A 21,651-nucleotide genomic window follows, 5' to 3' on the forward strand; every position below is an offset into this window, starting at 1 on the left:
AAGTGGAGTTGGCCCAAAAAAAATATGCATAAAAGGCTCCATGTTCATTTAACAAGTTATAAGGAATATTGCAATAAATTGATTGTTTTTTTAATATAATTTTAAAAATTAGAAAAATGTCAAATTATTAGAAAGAAAATATTTTGTATCTATATTTAAAAATAAATGAGATATTCAAGATTGTGTTAACTATAGAGGAATCAAATTTATTAGTCACAAAATAAAACAATGTGAGTGAATAATAGAAGATAGGCCTAGAAAAATTATCTTAATTTTGGAGCCAAGAAGATTTTTAAAATAATTTTATGTTAAGACAATCAATGAAAGTATATAGAACAAAGAAAATATCTTCATATTATTTTTATGATCTTAAGAATACATATGATTGAATAGCTTAGGAACTGATTTCGTAAAATTTAATGCAAAAAGGTGTGTGCTAAAGATAAAATGATATTATTAAAGATAGGTACTATAGAATACTTATTAGTTTCAAAAGTAGTGGTAAGGGCCATAGATTTCCAATTATCAATTATTTACATCAAAGATCAAAATGAAGTCCATATCTTCTACATTGACTATGGAGATGATCACAAAAGATATTTAAAATGAGCTGTCTTTGGTGCATAGTTTATGCATAGGATGTAATTCAAATTGGTGAGGCATCCATTAAAATAATTAAGAAAATAAACCATCTGAGGAAATGCTTAGAAGGTAGAGATCTTAGAATAGTAAAACAAAGAACAACTATATGATATGTAATTTTATTGGATTAAAAGATAAGATAATGCGTAGATGTGATAGGTTTAAACAGCTTCAACCTGTTATCTAAAATAGAGATATAAATGAGGATGCACCTTTGGAGTTGATGTTGCATTGTTGAAATAGAGAAATGTCTCAGTTGTTTTGTGTGTTTGAAGGCATAAAGATAAATTTTATTTAAAAAAAATGGTCAATGATGTTGTATGGATCAAATTAGGGTTATATAGTCATTAATATCTATATAGAAAATAATCCTTTATCCCACTACGTGGGGTCAGCTATATGAATCCTTCATCTCTATTGTGTCCTGTTAATAGTTCAGATTATCACCTTGCTCCAATGCCACCAACTCCTATAACTGCTATAGAATCACCAGCACGCATTTCAGCTGCATGTCTCATAGCTCCATACGCAGTAAAAACTGCACAGCCTAAGATAGCAGATTCAGTATATGGTAGTGAGTTTGGCAGAGTAGCAACTGCATTGGCAGGAATGACACAGTATTCAGCAAGTCCACCCATGCTGTACATGTACACAGGCTTTCCTGAATAAACGAGAAACGATTTAAAAAGATTCCGGTTGAACTTTTTGGTAAGCATAATAATTTCCTATAAACATATATAGTCCTTAATGCATGCCTTAAAATTCCAAAACTGTGATAATAGAGAACCCATGTTAAAAACAATCTAATTAAATAACAACAGAAAGATCCGTTCATAATGTAGGATAGCAAGGTAATCACCATATTTACATATTACGAGTTGCAAGTGGCAAATTTAGTTCCGGTAATTAGAATAATTTCTGCATATTTCAGCTTACAAAATTTGCTTTCAGCAACAAGTTTCAGCATACAAGACTTGCTTTCAGCAACTACCTAGTGATTTACAGTTTACAAATGAAACCTACAGGGAATCGATATGCATAAAGATCCATTAAAACATAATATTAACAACACGATTAATTAAAACAAATTCAAGCTTTTATATAAAAAGAAAAATCATATAGCATTGATCCCTTAAATTATTTCTGTGAGGATCTAAGTGCATATGCTAAACTGAAACCTAATTCAGTCTTCAATGAGAAATCATAAAGGGGTTACATGTTAAAACATATATGATTTGTAATACAAGGAACAATCATCAAGACAATTTCATGTGATGCTCTAAATGCATATTTTGAAAATTTTGGTCAATGTTAGTCGTTCTAAAGACTGTTTTGCAGAAAAATGTGAACCTGTGCTTTGAAAATTTAGAACATTCGCTCATGTTTAACATAATGATGCAAGCAAAAATTAAGAGAGAGCCTAATTTTTGCAAGCAAAAAACCTTTCTAGGAGATATAAATAACACAACATACTCAAAAACTTGACAAAATAAGAAACAAGACAACTTTTTATAATAAAAAGACTCTTACAACTCTTGACACTTACAAACTTTGACACAAATACACCAAAAGGAGCTTGCCAATCGTTGAGAGGAAGGATACAGGTGGGGTGGAACTTGCATAAAGAAGAAGAGGTTGGAAGCCAAGACGAAACATAGCTCGCAAGCTATAGAGAGGAGAAGAGGAAGAGGACATAGCTTGCAAGCTATTCCAAAGAAAACCCTCAGGTTTTATCTCCAAAAATCATCATCACATATATGCTTTTAAAACATACAAAACATCTCCTATTTATAGAAGAAAAGGGCAGTCAAACAACCACCTAAAATTCCCAATCAAATCAATCAGCCAAGGGGAAGAGGAAAGGTCAAAAGACACATAACAGCCAGCAGAAATTCTGCACAGAAAACAGGGAGAGAACCCATGAAAAAATCAACCAGCAGCCACGGGAAGCCCAACCAGCAAGGGACCCGAAGAGCCAGCACAGGAAATAGGGCAGCACTTCACGGGAAAACAGCCAGGAGAGGTAAAATCGAGAGAGAGAGTGGCCACGGGAACAGTAACAGCCAGCAGAAACCGAAAACAGCAAGCAGCCCAAGGGAAAACCGAGAAGACAGGAGAAGGGGAAGAGACTCTCGGGAAAACAGCCAAGGAGAAATCCTAAGAGCCAACTTATTATTCTCAAAGAAGAAACCAAAGAAACAAAGAGAAGGGTTTTAGCATGTAAATAATAGCAAGATTCTATTATACAATAAAAACATCTAAATGACAAGTGAAATTATTGGAAATTAAGAAAGGAGATGCAATAAAATCATGTTCCAAATTACAAAACCACAAAATTATAGTCTATCCAAACTCCCAAAGTACAAATAAGAATGAACATATATAATTCAATTATGTCCCATCACTACATGGTTCTTCCAGGGAGTCTTCTTCTCCAATTGTATCTATGAATGTCATATCTTCATCATCTTCAATGTGACACTTTTCTCTTCCATGTTCAATAAGAATGATCATTATCATGTTACTTAATATAAATATAATGTAATAACATATAAGAAGTTGTGGAATACCTTTATTTGGATGTTGTGCTGCAGAGCTAGTGGATGTGTGTGGTGTGGTACTAGTGGATGTGCCCACTTGATTTGCTTCGCCCCTCAAGACATCCACACTTAGATCCTCTAGTTGCAAGTCTGATAATGACAAATTTGTCTCCTCATCTATAAATCGCTCATTATCAGATGCCACATCATCACACACCAACATGTCCTCATCATCCTTCAACCCCTTATTCCACAAACCTCCTATCTCTTAATCTCTTGTTGTGCACAATATATACAAGGGAGTTCATTCTAAGTGTTGAAAACCGATTTCTTCTCTTTGTTTGCACTTAACTATATGTACTCCAGTTTCACCCACACCCAGAAGAAGAACAAGTGAGGCCCAAAACTCTAACAGCAAAACTGTATAACTCATGGGTGGAATCACCAAATTGAATCCATCATTCAACTATTTTCAAGAAGAAAAATGATAATAATAACATAATAAAGTGTTTTGCATTTACAAAAATATGTATACCTGGAGACCATTTGGCAATAGTTGATTTTGCCGCTTACAGACCAAAAAATCCCTCCTTATTCCGAAATAGAACAAGTTGTAAATCTGCAAGCTCCCTATTTGTCTGCTCCGGTATTAGTCATTCTATGCAATGATATAAGCCAAGCTTCACCTCCGGGTTCGAGGATTTTCTCTCTGAATATTGAAATTGAGGATTGAGATAATACCACTGCATGTAGATGATGGTGTAACTGTACCTCCCACCGAGCATCAATGATATCTCAAATCTCTCTATAACTTGCCTCCTCTCCTCCCAAGTTACGTGCAATCAACTCCTTCGCCTCATCCATAGCATTATAAATAAAACCTATGGCTAGTTTCTTCTCGACATCCACTAAACGTAGGACTTGTATCAAGGGTCTCATGCTCAATATGACATAAGTCACAGTAGCTCAAAATTTATCATTTAAAATAAGTCTTCGTATTTCCTTCCCCTCAGTTTTCTTCCCCCGTACAGAATTAAGCCATTGTGTTGATGTAAACATTATTTCAAGAGGTCTCACATCCAACAGGCTCTGTAGTGTCAAAAAAGATGTGGCAAACCTGTAGAATAAATTTGCATTAGGAATTAAAAATGATTTGAAGTAAACAAATGTAATAATGAACCTAGTGGTTGCAAGACGGATGATTTCCTTCTTTGAAAACTTTCTCATTAAAGCTAAGATCCATGAGTGGCTATATATGAACTTTGTGATCTTCTTCACCCTTAAAAGAGCACTCTTATGTTGAGGTAAATCATCGAGTTCCTCCAATATAAGATCAATGCAGTGTGCTATGCAGGGGGTCCAATACAGGTGTTTCCTCTTCTCCATTAACATCTGACCAGCTGCTTTGTATGCACTAGCATTGTCAGTCACCACCTGAACAACCAATTGCTCCCCAATCTCCTCAATAACCCCGTCTAGTAAATTGAAAATGAATTCAGCATTTTTAACTCATCTGAAGCTTCAACTGATCGTAGAAATACAGTGCCATAGGGATTGTTGACAAGGATATTAATCAAGCTCCTACTCTTCATGTCAGACCACCCACTAACATAATGGTAACACCAGTTTCATCCATGTTCGTTTAATCTCATCAATGCTATGCCCTGTGTTCTGCAGCTCCTTTAAAATCCATGTTCGCAACTCATACATGGAAGGTGCCTTCAACCCTCTCCCATACAACCTTACAAACCGCAACATATTGAAGTAGGCTGGCGATGTCGCAACATTAAATGGTATGGCATTCTCAAAAAAAAATCTATCAATATCCATGCAAACATGCCGTCGACCCTCTCTAGTACCAGCCGCAGGCATCATCTCTGCTAGTCCTCTATCCTCTCCTGGAATAGTCATGTACTGGTCCATAGGACCCCGTGCACCTCTATTATGTATAATGGAGGAAGAGCCCTTTTCACTCTCGCTCCCAAAGTAAGCACCATGTTCGACCCTTTTATCAAATTGCTCCTGTTGTAAATGTTTGGTCGTAGTACTCTTTTTCATATAAGCTGTAATTTTCTCCTTCACATTATCCGGAACATTCGCACAAGGTGCTACATTCTTGTGTAAGCCGGATAAGTGCTCCTTCATGCGAGTTACTCCTCCCTTCACCACCTTATCACAAAAATTGCATTTTAAATACACATACGTCTTCTCGCCGCCTCCTACGTCAACTTGTACATTGTATTTCCAAGAAGGGTCACGCCGTAATGACATATTTGTCTTTTCCTTGCCCCTAACCATGTTTCCTAATACACAAATGCGAAAACATACAAAAAATCTCAAAAAATAGAAAATCCTAGCTTTTCTATAACTTGAAAAAACTTTCCTTGAACTAAAAAAAAAACCTAAAAGCAATAATGGAATGCTTGTAAAGGGCGGCCGGACCTTTCCTGCTCACCGGCGTGAGGCGGCGCAGACGGGAGAGGCGGCAGAAACCCTACCCGAGCGGAGCCGAGCAAGACGTTCACGAACAGAGGAGCTTGTGGGAGATTTTGTTTCGGGAAGCCTTAGAACCGAATGGGAGAAAAAGAAAAAAAGACTTAATTTTAAGTAGGTGGGACCGGATTTGATGAGGCGTGCGCCTCAACTCTAATTGCGCAATTGCGCCTTCGAGGCGCGCCTCTGCTCCCATGAGGCGTAAGCCTCACATGAACCCAAAATTGCTTAGGCAATTAAGCGTTTGGGGGCTGAATTGCGCAATTTTAAACAGAGATGTTATAAGATATGGTCCTTTACTTATTCATGCAATTAACATCCAATAGAATATTACATCTTTTCCATGATTATCTTTGAATGAAATGCAAATGTTCTATAATATTTTATGGATTCATTATGATAAATGGCATAAATCTTATTTCTTTATTCCTGTAAGTAACTATAATTTAGAATTATGATTTACGCACTAAGCTATATTTATAACTCATACTTGTCATTTAATAAATATATGCACGAAAGGATGATATAGATTTAATGAGTTAGAGAAGGAAATTTGAGTATGACAACTGCACAGATCTGGGTGCAATTACACTCGCCTAACCTAGGTGCGGCTGATTGTATTTTGTTGTATAGTTGGATAAGTGGTCTGCAGCAGAGGCATGTATGATACTTATTATTATAATTTTTTGGGGTCCTTAGTGGCTCAATAATTATATATGCACGATCTAAATGAGATATTATGGATGCTTCCATTTTATAAGGGAATGTGGTGAACTATGACTTGAATATATTTTAAAATGATATTTTAAATATTGAAGAATTTCATGTTTTCTCTGTTGCACCCTACGTTGTTGATGGAGTGTGTCATGGGATGTGACAAAAGTGGTATCACAGCAAGAATTAAAATTCTGATGATTTAATTATGAAAGTTTAAATTGATTTAGTGTCTTTAAGAAAGAAAGTTGGATCTAATTTAATTATTATAGAGCTTAAGTGGGAGTAGTATTCATAAGTTAGTAATGAGTCCAACTCTCAATTTCACCTGCATTTAGCATATGAAAATAACATATTAATATGTGTGCATGATAATATAAAGACATTTTATGAGGTAATATATTGCGGATACGATTACTGAAAGGGTACCGAGAGGACTAATGGCCAATCAACTCAGCATGATAGAACACCTGAGGGTCTTGAAAATATTGCACTAGATGAATGTAGTACTCTCAGAACAAATAATGTGTCAGTGGTGCCTGATCCTACCATGAATTATGATGCAAATGTAAATGATGAGCATAATGATGCAAATGGTGAAAAAGATGTAGACTCTTGTAGGAGCTACAGCATCTATTGTTCCATAAGCAGCTATACCAATCACCCTTAAAGCTCCTAGTAGCAGTGCAAATGCAGGTGCAGGTTCGCATGTTAGTGTAGAAGTAGATAAGCACTTAAAGCTCATTCAAAGTTTAAGGCCACATTTATTTAAAGGAGGCGTAGATGCCAGAGCTGCTGAGGATTGGATAATCAAGATTGAGAATATTTTGAATGAGGTAAAATGCCTAAATACAGACGAGTATCCCTAGTTATTTCTGTGTTGAAAGGCGAGGCACGGTGATGACGGAGGGGGTAACATTAGAAAATATTGAAGGTAGAACCAAGGAGCTAATTACCTGTAAAGAATTTGAACAAATCTTCGGGGAGTGGTATGTTCCTCATTCAGCAAAGCAGGCAATGCATGAGAGTTTCATAAATCTAACGCAAGAGGTCAAGAATCTTATTCAAAATGAGGCAGATTTTACATCCTTGTCGAGATATGCTCCATGGCTTATCAGTACTCCTACTAAGAAATATTACAGATTTCTAAAAGGGCTCAGAGATTCATTGAGACAACCTCTAATTCCTCTATGCATTAAAGATTTTGCTAAACTAGTTGAGAGTGCTAGACTTCTAGAACATGATATAGGTCAGGAAAAAATGGGAGACTGGGAGAAAGAAGGGACAATTTGATATCAAAGGTGAGGTGATCAGTCTAAAATGCAAAAATTTCATCAAGGTGCGCATCAGCAACATGTAGGGTCCCATTTGATACCAACCTATACAAATTGTAGAAAGTCACATTCTGGGAAATGTATACTGAATTCAAGTGTTATTTGTGAGGGGAGCCCGGTCATATCAAGAGACATTGTTCGCAAAACGTTTAGGGAGCCATAGAACTAAAAGGTGTTTGAAGGACTGTAATACCCAAAATATTATAAATACATGTAAGTATTAACTTCCTCTAATTATTCATTTATTTTCATCAAATCCTACTTTTATTCCGAGCATTATGACATATAAAAGTACATGCAAAATATTAATGGTATATGTATAAATAGTTAAGGAATAATTATTTATATATCAACCTCAGTTAATTAACTATTTAATTATAATTATATATTCATAGTCACTTTATTATTTTATTTATATTACTGTAGCTTAATCACCTAACTCAACATGCATTGGTTACTTTTATCCAACGGCTAGAAGTGTAGGAAAGGATTAGTGGATGTGTAGTGGAGAATTAATAAGATATAATATTAAACAAAGTGAGCACTAGCGTATTCCTTCCTTCCAATTCGTCATTCCTCTCATTCCTCTCCGTTTTCCTGAAGTTCGACAGCAAGCAGCGGGAAAGCCATTGGGAGGAGGTGTTTTCTATGTGAGCTGATGCATGTTGCTGGAAAGATTCAGGAAATAGGTAATTTCTTTTGCTGCAGGAGTTACTAATAAGGGAGAAAACAGTGAGAAAATAGAGGAAAAACTGCAGAAAACATGAAGGTAAGAAAGCAGTGAAGTAGCAGTGAAGAAGAGCTGCTACTAAGTGCAGAAATTAATGTTTTCTTGTAGAATTTATTGTTTTATTGAAGTATATTAGGTGAGGGTATTCCTGTTACAAAAATTAGGTAGCGATGTTGTTGCCCTTTTGCTGAAAACAGTAGGGAAATGAGGTAAGAACTGCTGTGGGAAGAACTTTCAAGAAACAGAGGTAAGAACACAATTATTTGTTGAATGTTGGATGAGTGCTGAAATTAGTAGGTTGTTGGAACTGTGACTAATTGAGATGAGAAGTTTATTTGAGATGGTATGCAAAAGGAAAAGAGGCCAGGATACTTCACATGAACCAAATTATCCAACTATTCTGAAAAACGAGGTGAGAAACCTAAACTATGCTATAGAAATTAGTAAAAGCTTTATTTCATTCAAATTCATATTTACTATGTTTATGATAGTATGTATTTCAATTTTCTTTAGTTTAGTCTTGTATGAACATGTATGATTTCTTTAGTTTACTCGTGTATGAAGAATATGTTTTTGAATAGCATATGTCATGAGGGTTAAAAAGGATTGCTATTGAGAAAGTGAAATAAGCCATATATGGGGATAAGCCCGCACAAGTAAAAGCGAAAGACCTGACGAGGTAAGCTAACATTCTAAACCTTGGATGAGAGAGCAGCTTCAATTATTAAAGTTGGGAATCTTGACCTAACCTTGAATTGAAAAATTGAAAAGTGCAAAAGCCTATAACCATCATATAACTCTAAATGTATCGCATTTCATATAATCAATATAGAATTCTCATGTGTTCTCAATAATTATTCACCATGTTATTACTAATTTTTTTATACATTATTTGTGTATTTCATTGAGCATGACTTATTAGCAGTGGTTATACTGCAGGAAAAGGGAAAGAAACCCGTAGGGCATTAAAGGGGTGACTGTTCTTTTTGGGTCTACACAAATGCTTTGGGTGTACAAAGAGATCTAAAAAGATATCTGAATGATAGTTGTGCAGTCTTTTGAATATGTAAGTAAATTTTAAAGGTTTTTAGTAAAGCTTTGTATTTTATTTGAAATGTACATTTTAGTTAAGATATATTATATATGCTTCCTATTATAAACATTTTGAAGTATTATGATTAGTGAGGTTATGATAGTTTGAATAGACTACTTTTTACTTATCTAATTCTGTTATCATTGTTCAGAATGGGGGTAAGTAAGGAGATGTTCTGTTAAGATTCTCCTTCTCTGTTACACTCTAATTTGACTGTAGAGGGGTTAAAATGGGGTGTGACAAGGACAGAGCAGTATAGAGGTGCTAAGTCACAATTGAGTAAACCCGTTTTGAACATAAAAGGAGAAGCATCTGGAGAAACTATGAGACCAGTACTAGCCCGAGTTGTTTCTTTAACCTCACAAGAAGCCAAGGAATCTTAAGGAGTGGTGATAGGTATGATCATTATTTCAAACTTACCTGCTAGAGATATTCTATGACAAATTACACTTAAAACCTATTATTTTTTACTTATGGTTTGAATATTTTGTTACCGGGGGAGATTATTTATTTGTCAATGCTTCATGTTAAGTTAATCATATAATAGCTAGCAGAGAGTTCCAATCGATTTAATTGTACTACCTTAACGGAGTTTAAAGTAATTTTGGGTATAAATATATTGGTCAAATATTTTGTTACTATTGAATGTTGGAAGAAAAAAGCCAGATTTGATGAGGTATTTTATTTTATGTATGCGAAAGGAGTATGTTCATCCTTGATTACTTCTAGTTAGGTAAACAAAAAGTATGAAAGCTGGTGAATTGATTTTCTTGGCAAAATTAGAAGCCATGGCAAAATTAGAAGCCAACAAAGGGGAAATGGATGATATAAATTATATTCATGTGCTGAATGAATTTATGGATATTATTCTGGAGGAATTGGATAGTTTGCCTCCAAAGAGGAAAGTAGAGTTTACAACCAAAGAGTTACAAGAAATGAAAATTCATTTATCAGAACTGCTTAAAAAAGGACTTTATCAGACCAGTATATCTCTTTGAAGTGCACCAGTATTATTTGTTAAGAAGGATGATCAATGAGGCTCTATATTGATTACATTGAGTTAAACAAGATAACCATTAAAAATAAATATCATCTTCCGATGATTGATGATTTATTTGATCAGCTAATGGGTATTTATGTATTTTCCATAATTGATTTGAGATATGATTACCATTAAGTCAAAGTGAAAGAAAGTAATATTGAGAAGACAGTTTTTGATATCAGATATGGGCATTACTAATTTTTGGTTATGTCATTTGAATTAACAAATGCCCTGACAGCATTTGTGAATATGATGAATAAAATTTTCAGGACTTATATGGATCAGTTTGTAATAATTTTTATTAAAGATATCTTGGTTTATTCTAAGAATAATGAAGAGCATGCACATCATTTGTGAATTGTTATGGAATTACGAAGGCAACACAAATTATTTATTAAATTTTTTAAATGTGGATTTTGGTTGAGAAAAAAATTGTTTCTTGAGAGACATTATTAATGGTAAACGTAAATCAATAGATCCAGAATACGTGAAAGCAGTTGTAGAATGGCAAAGACTAATTAATGTGACTAAAGATAGGAGCTTTTTGGGATTAGCAAGTTATTATATAAGATTTATAAAGGGCTTTTCTCAAATTATTTTGCCTCTATCCAGGTTGACATGAAAAGATGTTAAATTTGAATGGACTGATAAATGTGAGCAAAGTTTTCAGGAATTTAAGAAGTATTTAACATTGACACCAGTACTAACAATTTCATCTGGAACTGAGGGATTCCAATTATACAATGATGCTTCTTAAAAAGTTAGGTTGTATTTTACCGCAAAATAAAAAGGTGATTGCACATGCCTCCAGATAGCTGAAGCCTCATAAAAATAATTATCTCACACAAGACTTATATTTAGCTAGTGTTATCTTTGTTTTACAAATTTGGAGATATTACTTATATAGTGTGAGATGTGAAATATTTACAGATCATAAGAGTTTAAAATATATTTTTACTCGAATGAATTAAATTTGAGACAGAGAAGATGACTAAAATTAATAAAGGATTATGATATTGACATACAGTATTGTCTAGGCAAGTCTAATGTGGTGGTGAATGCCTTAAATAGAGAATTTGGAGGTCAGGTAAATTGATCTTAACTCAAGATGAAGGGTTACTTAAAGATATAGAAGCATTATAATTAGAGGTCAGAATACAAGGGTGCCCAAGATACAGATAGCTTAAATCCATGTGGATTTACACAAACTTCAAGTATTCAGTGAATTAACCTATCTGGATTAGGTAAGGCATCTTTTCCAGAGCACCCTCACTGATCAACTGATGAATCTGTCTAACCAATTAGCCAAGGCCTATGTTAGGAGAGCTTCCAATGTCACTCTTAATGAACTCTAATGGGATTTATTCTGATTAAAATACAAGTAGATCAAGTTAAATGAACAACTTTCAATTTAGAGTGAACTCATGATATTTTTGGACATAAAATTCCCATGCCACTAATATAACAATGAATGCAAATTACAAGTAACACCATTAAAACAAGTAAATAAGTGCATCCAAGTAAATTAAGATGAATGATAGAGATTTTGACCTTATTGATGAATGTATAGAGAAGTATGTCGAGCTTAAAGTGATTAAAGAGGTTCTCTAAAAATATGAGTTTATGTTAGTGCCGAGGCTAAACAGTAAATAGTATCTCGGTAGTTTTATAGTAACACTAATAAGAAACCTGTTTATGGCAGAAGAAGATATTCACTTATAGGATACTAGGCATAGCAGGAATAAATGGATTTGTGAATCCACTCCATTCCAGTTTTCGGCATTAAACTTGAGATAAATTGAAATAATTTTAAAAGTGAGGCGAGTTTTATTTAAGCCAATAAAAAATGCTATTAATCTTTAAAGAAAAAAAAAAAAGAAAGAAAGAAATTCTGAAATACATTTAGAGAGTAGTTTAATTCTTAATACTCTGGTCTGAGGACCCAATAGAATATTCACACCAACAATGAAAATTGTTCAGCCAAATGCCGTGGCAGTGATTTTGTTGATCGGACTCTGAGTTTACTAATAAAAAAAAGGTGTCCTGACATTAGCCAAGCATTCAAAAAAAATGCTCTGAAAAAACCAAGCACTTCTGTTTTATATCAATCCAGAAAACACTCGGACCAATGGAATTTGCAGGACGAACCACATAAAGGTAGTGGTGGATTTACATTTCCAGTATTAGAAATTCAGAATAGCAATTTATTTATTTCACTTGGTAACTTGATTGGCAATTGCAGCAGTAATGAATCTTTTTGGCGTGAAGACGAACTTTAGAACATTATTAAATTCAATGAATAAAGTTAGTGCAAAGATAAATACCGCTATTTCGCAGAAATAGCCGGGTTTGACCATCGTAAAGTGTTCCTTTTGCTCGATTATAGGCAAAGAAAGCCTCACATAGGTCTTCCTGGCCCTATACAACAGATCATCTAATCAGTTCTTGGAACGAAAGCCAAACGGATGAATGTGAAGTTACAACTAGCAAGTTATGATAACAAATCAATAAATAAAATCCCAAAGGTTCTACTTTGACACAAAAGAAGCAATTGCCACAAGGCATTATAAATGCTCCAACCACATGACTTCCAATAGGGAACCTGTACATTCAAAAAGTAAAAGATATCAAAATAAGTCATCAGTGACATAGCAAATCAGAATAAATAACTTCATGACGAAGCAAGAAAACAAGTACTAAGAGGAAACAAAACCCAAAAGTTTTCTTGCGTCACAAACACCTCTTTGTTATGCCAACATCCGTGTGGGCACCATGTTCAACAACTTCTCCGGTTATTTCATGACCCAAAACGCAAGGACTTGAAAATGGAAGTTCACCTTTCAAGACGTGAAGATCAGAGTGACAAACTCCACAAGCTGCATAAACAAACTTTTAATTGAAATATCAGAATCCAATGACAAAAAATGCTAAGAGGTAGAACAACCGAAGCTTTCCAACCAAAAATAACCAAGACTTGAGTGTGATGAAATATATCTGTATTATGATACTAAAATACTCAGCTAATTTATCCGGAGGTACATACAAGCTTAATTATAGAGTTATGGTTCATGTTCTAATATCCAATTTTCATAAGATAAAAATAAAATTTTCTTAATTAAGTTATACCTCAAAATACCAATTTATCCAGAGGTACATACAAACTTATATCTGTATTATACCAGCTAATTTATCCGAAGGCTTGTTTCCCTTCATGCCATGGACTTATCTCTGAGGAACAACAAGACACAAAAAGAGTATTCATTGAGCTTTCAAGAACACCAAGCCTAGGCAAGAGAGTCTAGGTCATTCTAAGCCTTTATCCAGCAATGGTCATACGATGTGACATAGTTACAAAATTAGGTCATCCTGTAACAATAAAATTTCATGTAAGCTTACAAAGTTCAAATAAGAGGAATTTAAGTTTGTATTTTGTTTCACTAAAGGCACTCGTAAGGAATTCACCTCTAAATTTGTGATTATGTTCGCTCACTTTCTTCTTCCATAACCTATGCAAATGTTTTCAACTTTTAATCCCCCAAGGTATCTATTATTATTGGTGCGTTCATTAAAATGCGGAGGTGATGGAAAAGACTGATTGGATATGAGAAGAATGTCCACCATTCATAAGCTATGCAACTCAAGAGCAGATTTCTTCTATCCAAACAAATTTATCAAATCTAGTACATATGACTATGACTCAATTGCCTTCTGCGTTATCTGGAAAGTTACAAAAGGGAGATCTATGTCATTGTCAGCAAAAATTCTAGTACAAGAGGTGCCCAAGATTGATCCACCACCTAGGGTTCGTTGATCCAAAAAGAACGCCAAGAAAAAAAGAAAATGGGTCCTCCGTTGAAGAACCTTCAAGATTAATGAGCTTTGGTCAAGGTTAATACTTCAATCCTCAACTGCATTTTACATTCGTACTAGAGATTCTCAATAAAGTCTTTCCCCTAAAAATTTTAGATTCCTCAACACGATAGCTATAAAGGAATAGCAGACCCTGCTAAACACTTAATGAGATTTGAAGCCATTATGGCGCTTCATGCAGTGTCTATTTAAATCAATTATTGAGCGCTACAAACCTCCCTCAAGGATGCTGTCCATAAGTGACTCTCAAAAATACGTCCAGAATGCAACAGTTGCTTTGAGAAATTCATGAATGCATCCTTTTCTTCGAGGAATTCAAGAAGAAACTACTAGCACACTTCTCTATCTTGTAGAAGTGGATTAAACAAATAAAGGAAAATCCTTGTAGCCATACGTGACCAGATTCGTTTGATATTTAAGGTACATAGTCTTGATCCTACTATTTCTAAAGTGGTTCTCGTGCATAAAATTATTGAATATATCTTTAAATTTGCAGTTGCCAAAAAGGATCCTCCAAATGCAATGGTCGAGTTGCTAATCAGGACAAACAAATTCATCAATGTTGATGATTCACCAAAGGATACACAATCTCTTCAACTTCAAACTGCGAAAATGGTTGTTTCAAAATCGGAGCACTCACCAGATCAACTACAGTGAAGTCAACTAAGGTGGATGCAAAAATCCTAGAGAGGATCCTTCCTAAAAACTAAAATGATAGAAGTATCAAAACTCTTAATCAACACCTCTCCAAAATTATGATGGCCAACCAAACTAAGGAGCATTTCAAATCATACGGGCGCCTTCTAAAAACCAAATTGAACAAATCCCCATTTGTACTACAATGAACATGGAAGTGACACCAACAATACTTTTCATTTGATGACTCTAGTTGAAACATTGATCAGGAAGGGGCACCTCACGGAATTTCTTAGTTGAACATGTTAGAAACCTAAAGAATCAATGTATGCCAGAGAGTTAGGGAACAAGTCAAATTAAATTTTGAAGTCATATCTGTGATCTTAGGAGGAACAAAAAAGGAGTCTTCTCGGAGATTCAGCTTTAGAAGAGTGGAGAGTAATGAGGTAAACTACACCTGACCAAAAGATAGCTAAATGATACTACTAAAGTGATAATCAATAATTTAAAAAGTCCATAAGTTTTAATTACCCAAAATAGATGGGATAAGATTAATAAAGAGGAATGCAATTAGGATATTACTTAATTTTGTAGTTTATTTGGTATTTTATTTCACCATGCCCTTAAAAGGAATAGCATTGGCCCCTGTAATTTGCAATCATCGAAGGGTCTTTGGTTGATTTTTTAAGGTGAAGATGAGAAACAGAGTGACCTATGGGAATAATAAATATTTTGCATAAAAGCAAGTAGTACTCACTATAATCAGGACTCCTTTAACATAATGAAATATTTTGTTAGCAACTACAAAATGGGTTTAAAATCATCATCTTTTTATAATATCTAGCAGTAACTTCTTTACATGCAAATTGATGGCAATTGCAAAAGGAAATTTAAGTGAGTCAAGGAAATGTTATATAAACTATATTAGAACTCTAAGCTTGGAAATTTTAAGTAGGTTATTAAGCATGAGAATATCCTAGGGATGCCGAAGGAGTAACCAAAGTCCCAATCAATGTTGAAGATAGCACCGACACATTTAAGATCAGCACCCAAGAGTAAGGTGATTTAAAATTACTACCATTCTTATGAAATAATTTGAATATTTTTGCATCAAAATCTTTATAGGCATCGAACATAAATATGGATATCACCTGTCACCAACTTAATATCCACATTCGTAGTAACTCTATAAGACAAAAGATAAAGCCAATAGCCAAGGAGATGCAAAATTAAATCAAAGAGAAGGTTAACAAGTTATTGTTTGTTGGGCTCATAATGAAGATGCAGTACCCAAATTGGTTATCAAACTATATCATAGTAAAAAAGAGAAACTTGAAATGGAGGATAAGTTTAGCATTTGCCAACTTGAAGAGATTTTCCTAAAGGGTTGTGATCCCCTACAAAAGACCTATACATTGGTAGATGTGGCGGTCAAGTTCAAATGTCTCATCTTCCCAAAAACGTACCTAAATGAATGAAAACATTTTTGGAGCTCTCACGCATAAGGAGGAATGAAGGAGTTGTTAGAAAGATGAAACACGTAATCCTCACCAAAAAAACAACTCTGATACTTTTTGTTAAGAATGTGGATCAATGGGGACCAAAATTAGGCCTTGTACACCAATGATAAACATATTTTTTACCTAAAGGCTTAAGTTATAGGTTATAACAAGCCATTTGTTAGGGATAGACCAAAACATTTTTTAATTACTTGATTTGAGAAAACACCGCAATACTCATGTACCTTATCTAATAAAATGTCAAAAACTCTTCAAATACCTATTGTATAAGTGGCTCAGAATAAAGTAAGGCATATTGATAGTGAACTACGGCATCAACTTATCTAATTAAATTGAAGTTGTATTGGACAATCATGCATAAAATAAGTAAATAATAGAAAAATAAGTGTAAAAGCGGATTCAAATGAACAATTTTAACCAAACTTTGAAACTAATTTCAAGTCACACATTTCATTAAAACAGAGTAATCAAAACAAAGACGGAGGAGGTGGAAAAGGGATTAGACCCTTGGTCTTGATGAGGAGCTCCCCTGCCTTCGGCCGAGGCATGTGGAACCGAAATGCCGCGGCCGCGGCGGGGGGCAATGGGCGATTTACTTATAAGATCTGTACTTTCTAAAATTTTATATATTTTTTTAATATTTTAATTGTGAAATCAATAAGTAAAAAAGTTATTCGCCCATGAATTATGGGAAAAGCAATGGGAGATTTAACTATGAATATTTTTAGAGGGGGTGCAGTGGGAGATTTACTTTATAAAAATTTTTAATATTTAATTTTTTATATTGATTTATTTCAAATATTTTAATTTTAAAGCTCTCAAGTAATAAAATTATTCGCCCATGAATTAAGGGAAGAGCCCAAATCAATTAATGGGCGATTTATTTTATAAATGTCTCTTATATTTAAATTTTTATATTGATTTTTTTCTAATGTTTTGATTTTGAAACCCTTAAGTAAAAAAGCTATAAGCCAATGAATATTCTTATGAAATAGATCTTTTAACTAGTGACAACTAGTGACTTTGACATCATGTTAAGCCCTAGTAAATATTTTTATAAATAGATTTTATAACTTGGAGAACGTATAAATTGGCCTATTCTGCAATTCTTATTTCTCTAAAATTTGGTTGTCATAGAGACAATAAAGTATGCAAGTATTTTTGAAAACTATAAACTTAGGATTATTTGGAAGGTAAACGAATTCTATTGATGTTAAATCTTAACTTTGTTGTTGATGTGTGATGCTTTTGTTCTTTATTTTTTGAAAAATATCATGTATGTATTATTTATGAGTTTACTTATTATGGTTCTTGAATAAAAATTAATTAACATTTTTTCAGCATTTTTTTATGTAATGATGAAATTGAATTAGCATCACAACATTAGAACTTAAAGCATTACAAGTTGGCTTGTTAAACACCGTAGCTTCTAAATTTGACCTTATAGCACTACCATTTCAGAAGAACGCTAGCGGGTACAATGCCACATCACTGCTCAATTAAGCATTGTATCACTACTTTCTCTTATAAATGCTTCTACGCTCACTCTTGTAGGACAGCAGCATTAGGTCCCTAATTTCTAAAGTGCTGGGACATTATATTCAGCATCATGGTATATACTTAACTTTTTTATTATAAATTTTTATTATGCACCAAAACACTACTCTTAGCACCATAATAATAGGTCAAAAACCATAATTAGTCAGTTATAGTGTTGCAGTGATAGTCTTTACCCAGCATCATAGTGTATGTACTATCAAATGTTGCAGTGATCCTGTAGTCAAAAAGTTATCATTTCATTTTCTAACACCTACACCACTGGGTCACACATTATTTCACATTCGGTATCATTATCAATCTAATCATTTGTCATTTATCTCTTCATAATACCATATAGCATTACCCTTTGCAGCACTGTAGTACTCGTCAAGTTCTATAAATAAGAAGGGTTGGTTTTCATTATTTTAATTGATCTTGAGTTTTTCTTTTCCCTTTACATAGTTATTTTGTGTTTTTTTTATACTGATCAAATTTTTCTAATAGCCCCTAAAGTTCAAACTACTAAGAAGAGGGCTTCCTCTTCCTTTGATAGGAGGAGATTCATATTCGTTGAGGTTGAGGAGAGATTTTCTCAATTTTTTGTTAGCGAACAATTAATTCCTTAGAGAAAATTCCTAAATCTTAGAGGTGCGATCATGTCCATTACTGTGAGTCGTAGGGGATGATAGACCTTGTGTGAGGAACCCAGTGCTTGTGTCGTGACATTATGAGAGAGTTCATTATGAATGCTAAGGAAGCCCAAAATAATGTGTTTTATAAGGGGTAAGTGGGTACCTTTTAAACCCTCTAGTATTAATATGATGTATAAACTAATAGACATAGATTTTGATGATTATTTTTCTTTTAGTAATGCACTTGTAGACCCCTAGGAGCTTTTAAGAGTGTTAGCTAATCCTAGGAGTGGTGTAGTATGGAAAGAGAGAGATAAAAAGTTATTAATTTCCCTTATTAATGTTTAATTCAATTGTTCAAGGCTCGTCATTATTTCATTTATGTTAGATTTCAGCCAAGAAAAAAAATATTAGTGAGGTGACTCGGGATAGGGCAATTTTGAATTATGCAATTCAGGTGGGTCACTCGATTCATGTGGGGAAGTTAATCTTTTATTCTTTAATGTATATCATTAGGGGCTCCACTTCAATTGGTTTAGGTTATCCATCTTTTGTATATTCCCTTTATATCATTGTTAGTGTGTTAGGAGAGTCTAATGAGGAGCAACTGTTCCCATTTTTTCTCACCAAGCAAAAAATAGAGAGATTTCAGAAGGGATGAAATGAGGAGAAAGCATGACCTAGTGAGCCTCGATTACCTAGCCATCCCAGTAGTAGTAGTCAGAGTGCTCAGATCCGTAGGAGAGTAGGTTAATGACATTAGGGAGCAAATGGAGAGTGTGACTATTTTGTGATGAGTCTAGAGAGTGGTAATTGGGGATGTATCATATATGGAACATGTAATAAAGAAATACAATTATGCTTCACAATTCAATGAAGCATTAGTTAGAATGTTTAAGAGGAGTCATTTGTAGAGACCCCTAATTAGCTCTAATTCTTGCCAGCAAGGGCGGATCCCCATATAAGTCAGGGGTGGGAAAATGTCAACCCTCAAAATAAAAAAAAAAAATTTATATGAAGGTTAATTTTGAAATTTTGTCCCCTCTCAAGAATATTTTTTACCCTAATATCACCCTATCCTATGTGCGCCTACCCTTTTTCATCCAAAATTTTGGCTAAGTGTGTGCACCACTTTACATGCTAGGGTTTTCGAATTATAGTTTTGCACTTCAGCATCTTCCCAGCCTTCCACATCTTCGCAACCTTCACTCTGCACTAATCATTCCTATCCGCGCTAGCCGCTCGCAACGTTATTCTCTGCATGACAACGGACGACCTATTCTACTTTTGTTGCCACTGATCCTTTCCATCCCATACAAGATCGTTGGTGTGGTGACCTCATTGTTCTTGCTACTATAAAGACCTTGACATTCTCATATTGAAGGTAATTTGGCTTTTTTTATATACATGAGGAGTATAAGAGAATTTTAGCTTAAATATTTTTTTATTTTTTTAATTTAATTTTTTATATAATAAGTTTGCCCACCCCTAAAAATTAAGGCTAGATCCACCCCTACTTGCAGCCCCTACATATGATTCTTATGTGTGGCACCTGTAGGCTACAAATTTTGATAAAGAGGAGGAGGATGATTACAATTGATAGTGGTTATTGTTGTTGTATTTTTTTTTTTTTTTTACTTTATTTTCTTAAGAGAGAGATAGAAAGAGGAGGAGATGATGGATGTTGTTATTGGTTGGTTGGTTATTGTTTTCTTTATTTTTATGTTCTTTGCTTGGGGAGGTCCTTGTGATGGTTGTAATGTTGTAGCTCTTGATGAGTTTAGTGCAAGATGTACAAGTTGTTGTTAATGCATTTTGTTTGAAATCAATTTTCTTTGCAGTAGTTAATTTTCTTTATTTTGTTACTTGTGCTCTTTATTTTATTTGTTATTAGTTGTTGTTAGTTAAATTTCCATAGACATAAAATTCTTAATTTGCTTAATTATTGAAATGTCCTCCATATTTTACACTATGATAGGCAAGTTAACCAAAATGAAAATATCAATTAAAAATTATTTAAAATTAAGAATAATATAAAACTATAGGTGCTAACTTAAAAGAACGATAATTTATAACTTGAAATCAACATAATAAACTAAGAAAATTATCTAAGTTAATACTTCATTTTGAACTTAAATGAGCATGAACTATTTGTTACAAAATTGAATAACTAAGTTTAGGAAGCGGGAGTGCTTATATTTTGTTGAAAATAATTATAAACTCCAATATGGAATTAGTGAACTTATAACAATCCTTGTATTATTTCAATTTAGGATTACTTGAAGGAAGAAGCAATCATATTTTCAAAATCCTTACTTTAGTACTCATATAAGTTTAAAAAGAAACACATGAAAATAACATCAAAAGGAAGAAGGGAAAAGAAAATTGTGTACATCAAACATCAAAAATTTGTATCTTATACAATTGTATTCTTAAAAGATTCTAATACTCAAGTCAAATAAGGGAGTATAAATAAACTAAAACATATGAAGGTTTATGAATGAATTTCAAATTTAACTAAGGTACAAAAATTTTCTAAATGATAATTTATTCGTGTCTAAGACCTATAGTCAACCTTGCACGTACACTTATAGTAGAAGAGCTCAATTTGGATATTAACAAAGATGATTTCTTAGGATGATTTTTCATGATTTTTTAAATTAAAATTTCTACACTTTGATCATTATAATTTATATTTAAATGGTAGAATCTTACATTTTAAATAGTTTTAAATTATAATTTTTTTTATTTGGAATATAAAAGCAAATCAAAGGTATAAATGTAATTGCTTGAGGAAAAACAAGAGCTTCAACTGGAGGGATTCATTGAGAGAAAATTATGTTGCATTTTATTTTGTTATATTTTA

General features: G+C 33.7%; 1 protein-coding gene across 1 annotated transcript in view; it reads right to left on the reverse strand.

Moving 5' to 3' along the window:
- LOC110109138 (alcohol dehydrogenase) overlaps positions 1–17,163 on the reverse strand; it is a 70,342-nt gene extending 53,179 nt beyond the window's left edge. Inside the window, exons 1-5 of the mRNA XM_028696099.1 lie at positions 17,120–17,163; positions 13,329–13,464; positions 13,121–13,190; positions 12,913–13,006; positions 1,090–1,303 (exon numbers count right to left, since the gene is read on the reverse strand). Coding sequence (XP_028551932.1) covers positions 1,090–1,303; positions 12,913–13,006; positions 13,121–13,190; positions 13,329–13,464; positions 17,120–17,162 — 557 coding nt within the window. The 5' untranslated portion in view covers position 17,163. The remainder of the gene's footprint in view (positions 1–1,089; positions 1,304–12,912; positions 13,007–13,120; positions 13,191–13,328; positions 13,465–17,119) is intronic.
- Between the last annotated feature and the right edge of the window lie 4,488 nt (positions 17,164–21,651).

This window comes from Dendrobium catenatum, unplaced genomic scaffold (assembly GCF_001605985.2).
Source record: "Dendrobium catenatum unplaced genomic scaffold, ASM160598v2 fragScaff_scaffold_716, whole genome shotgun sequence".
Taxonomy (NCBI): Eukaryota; Viridiplantae; Streptophyta; class Magnoliopsida; order Asparagales; family Orchidaceae; genus Dendrobium; species Dendrobium catenatum.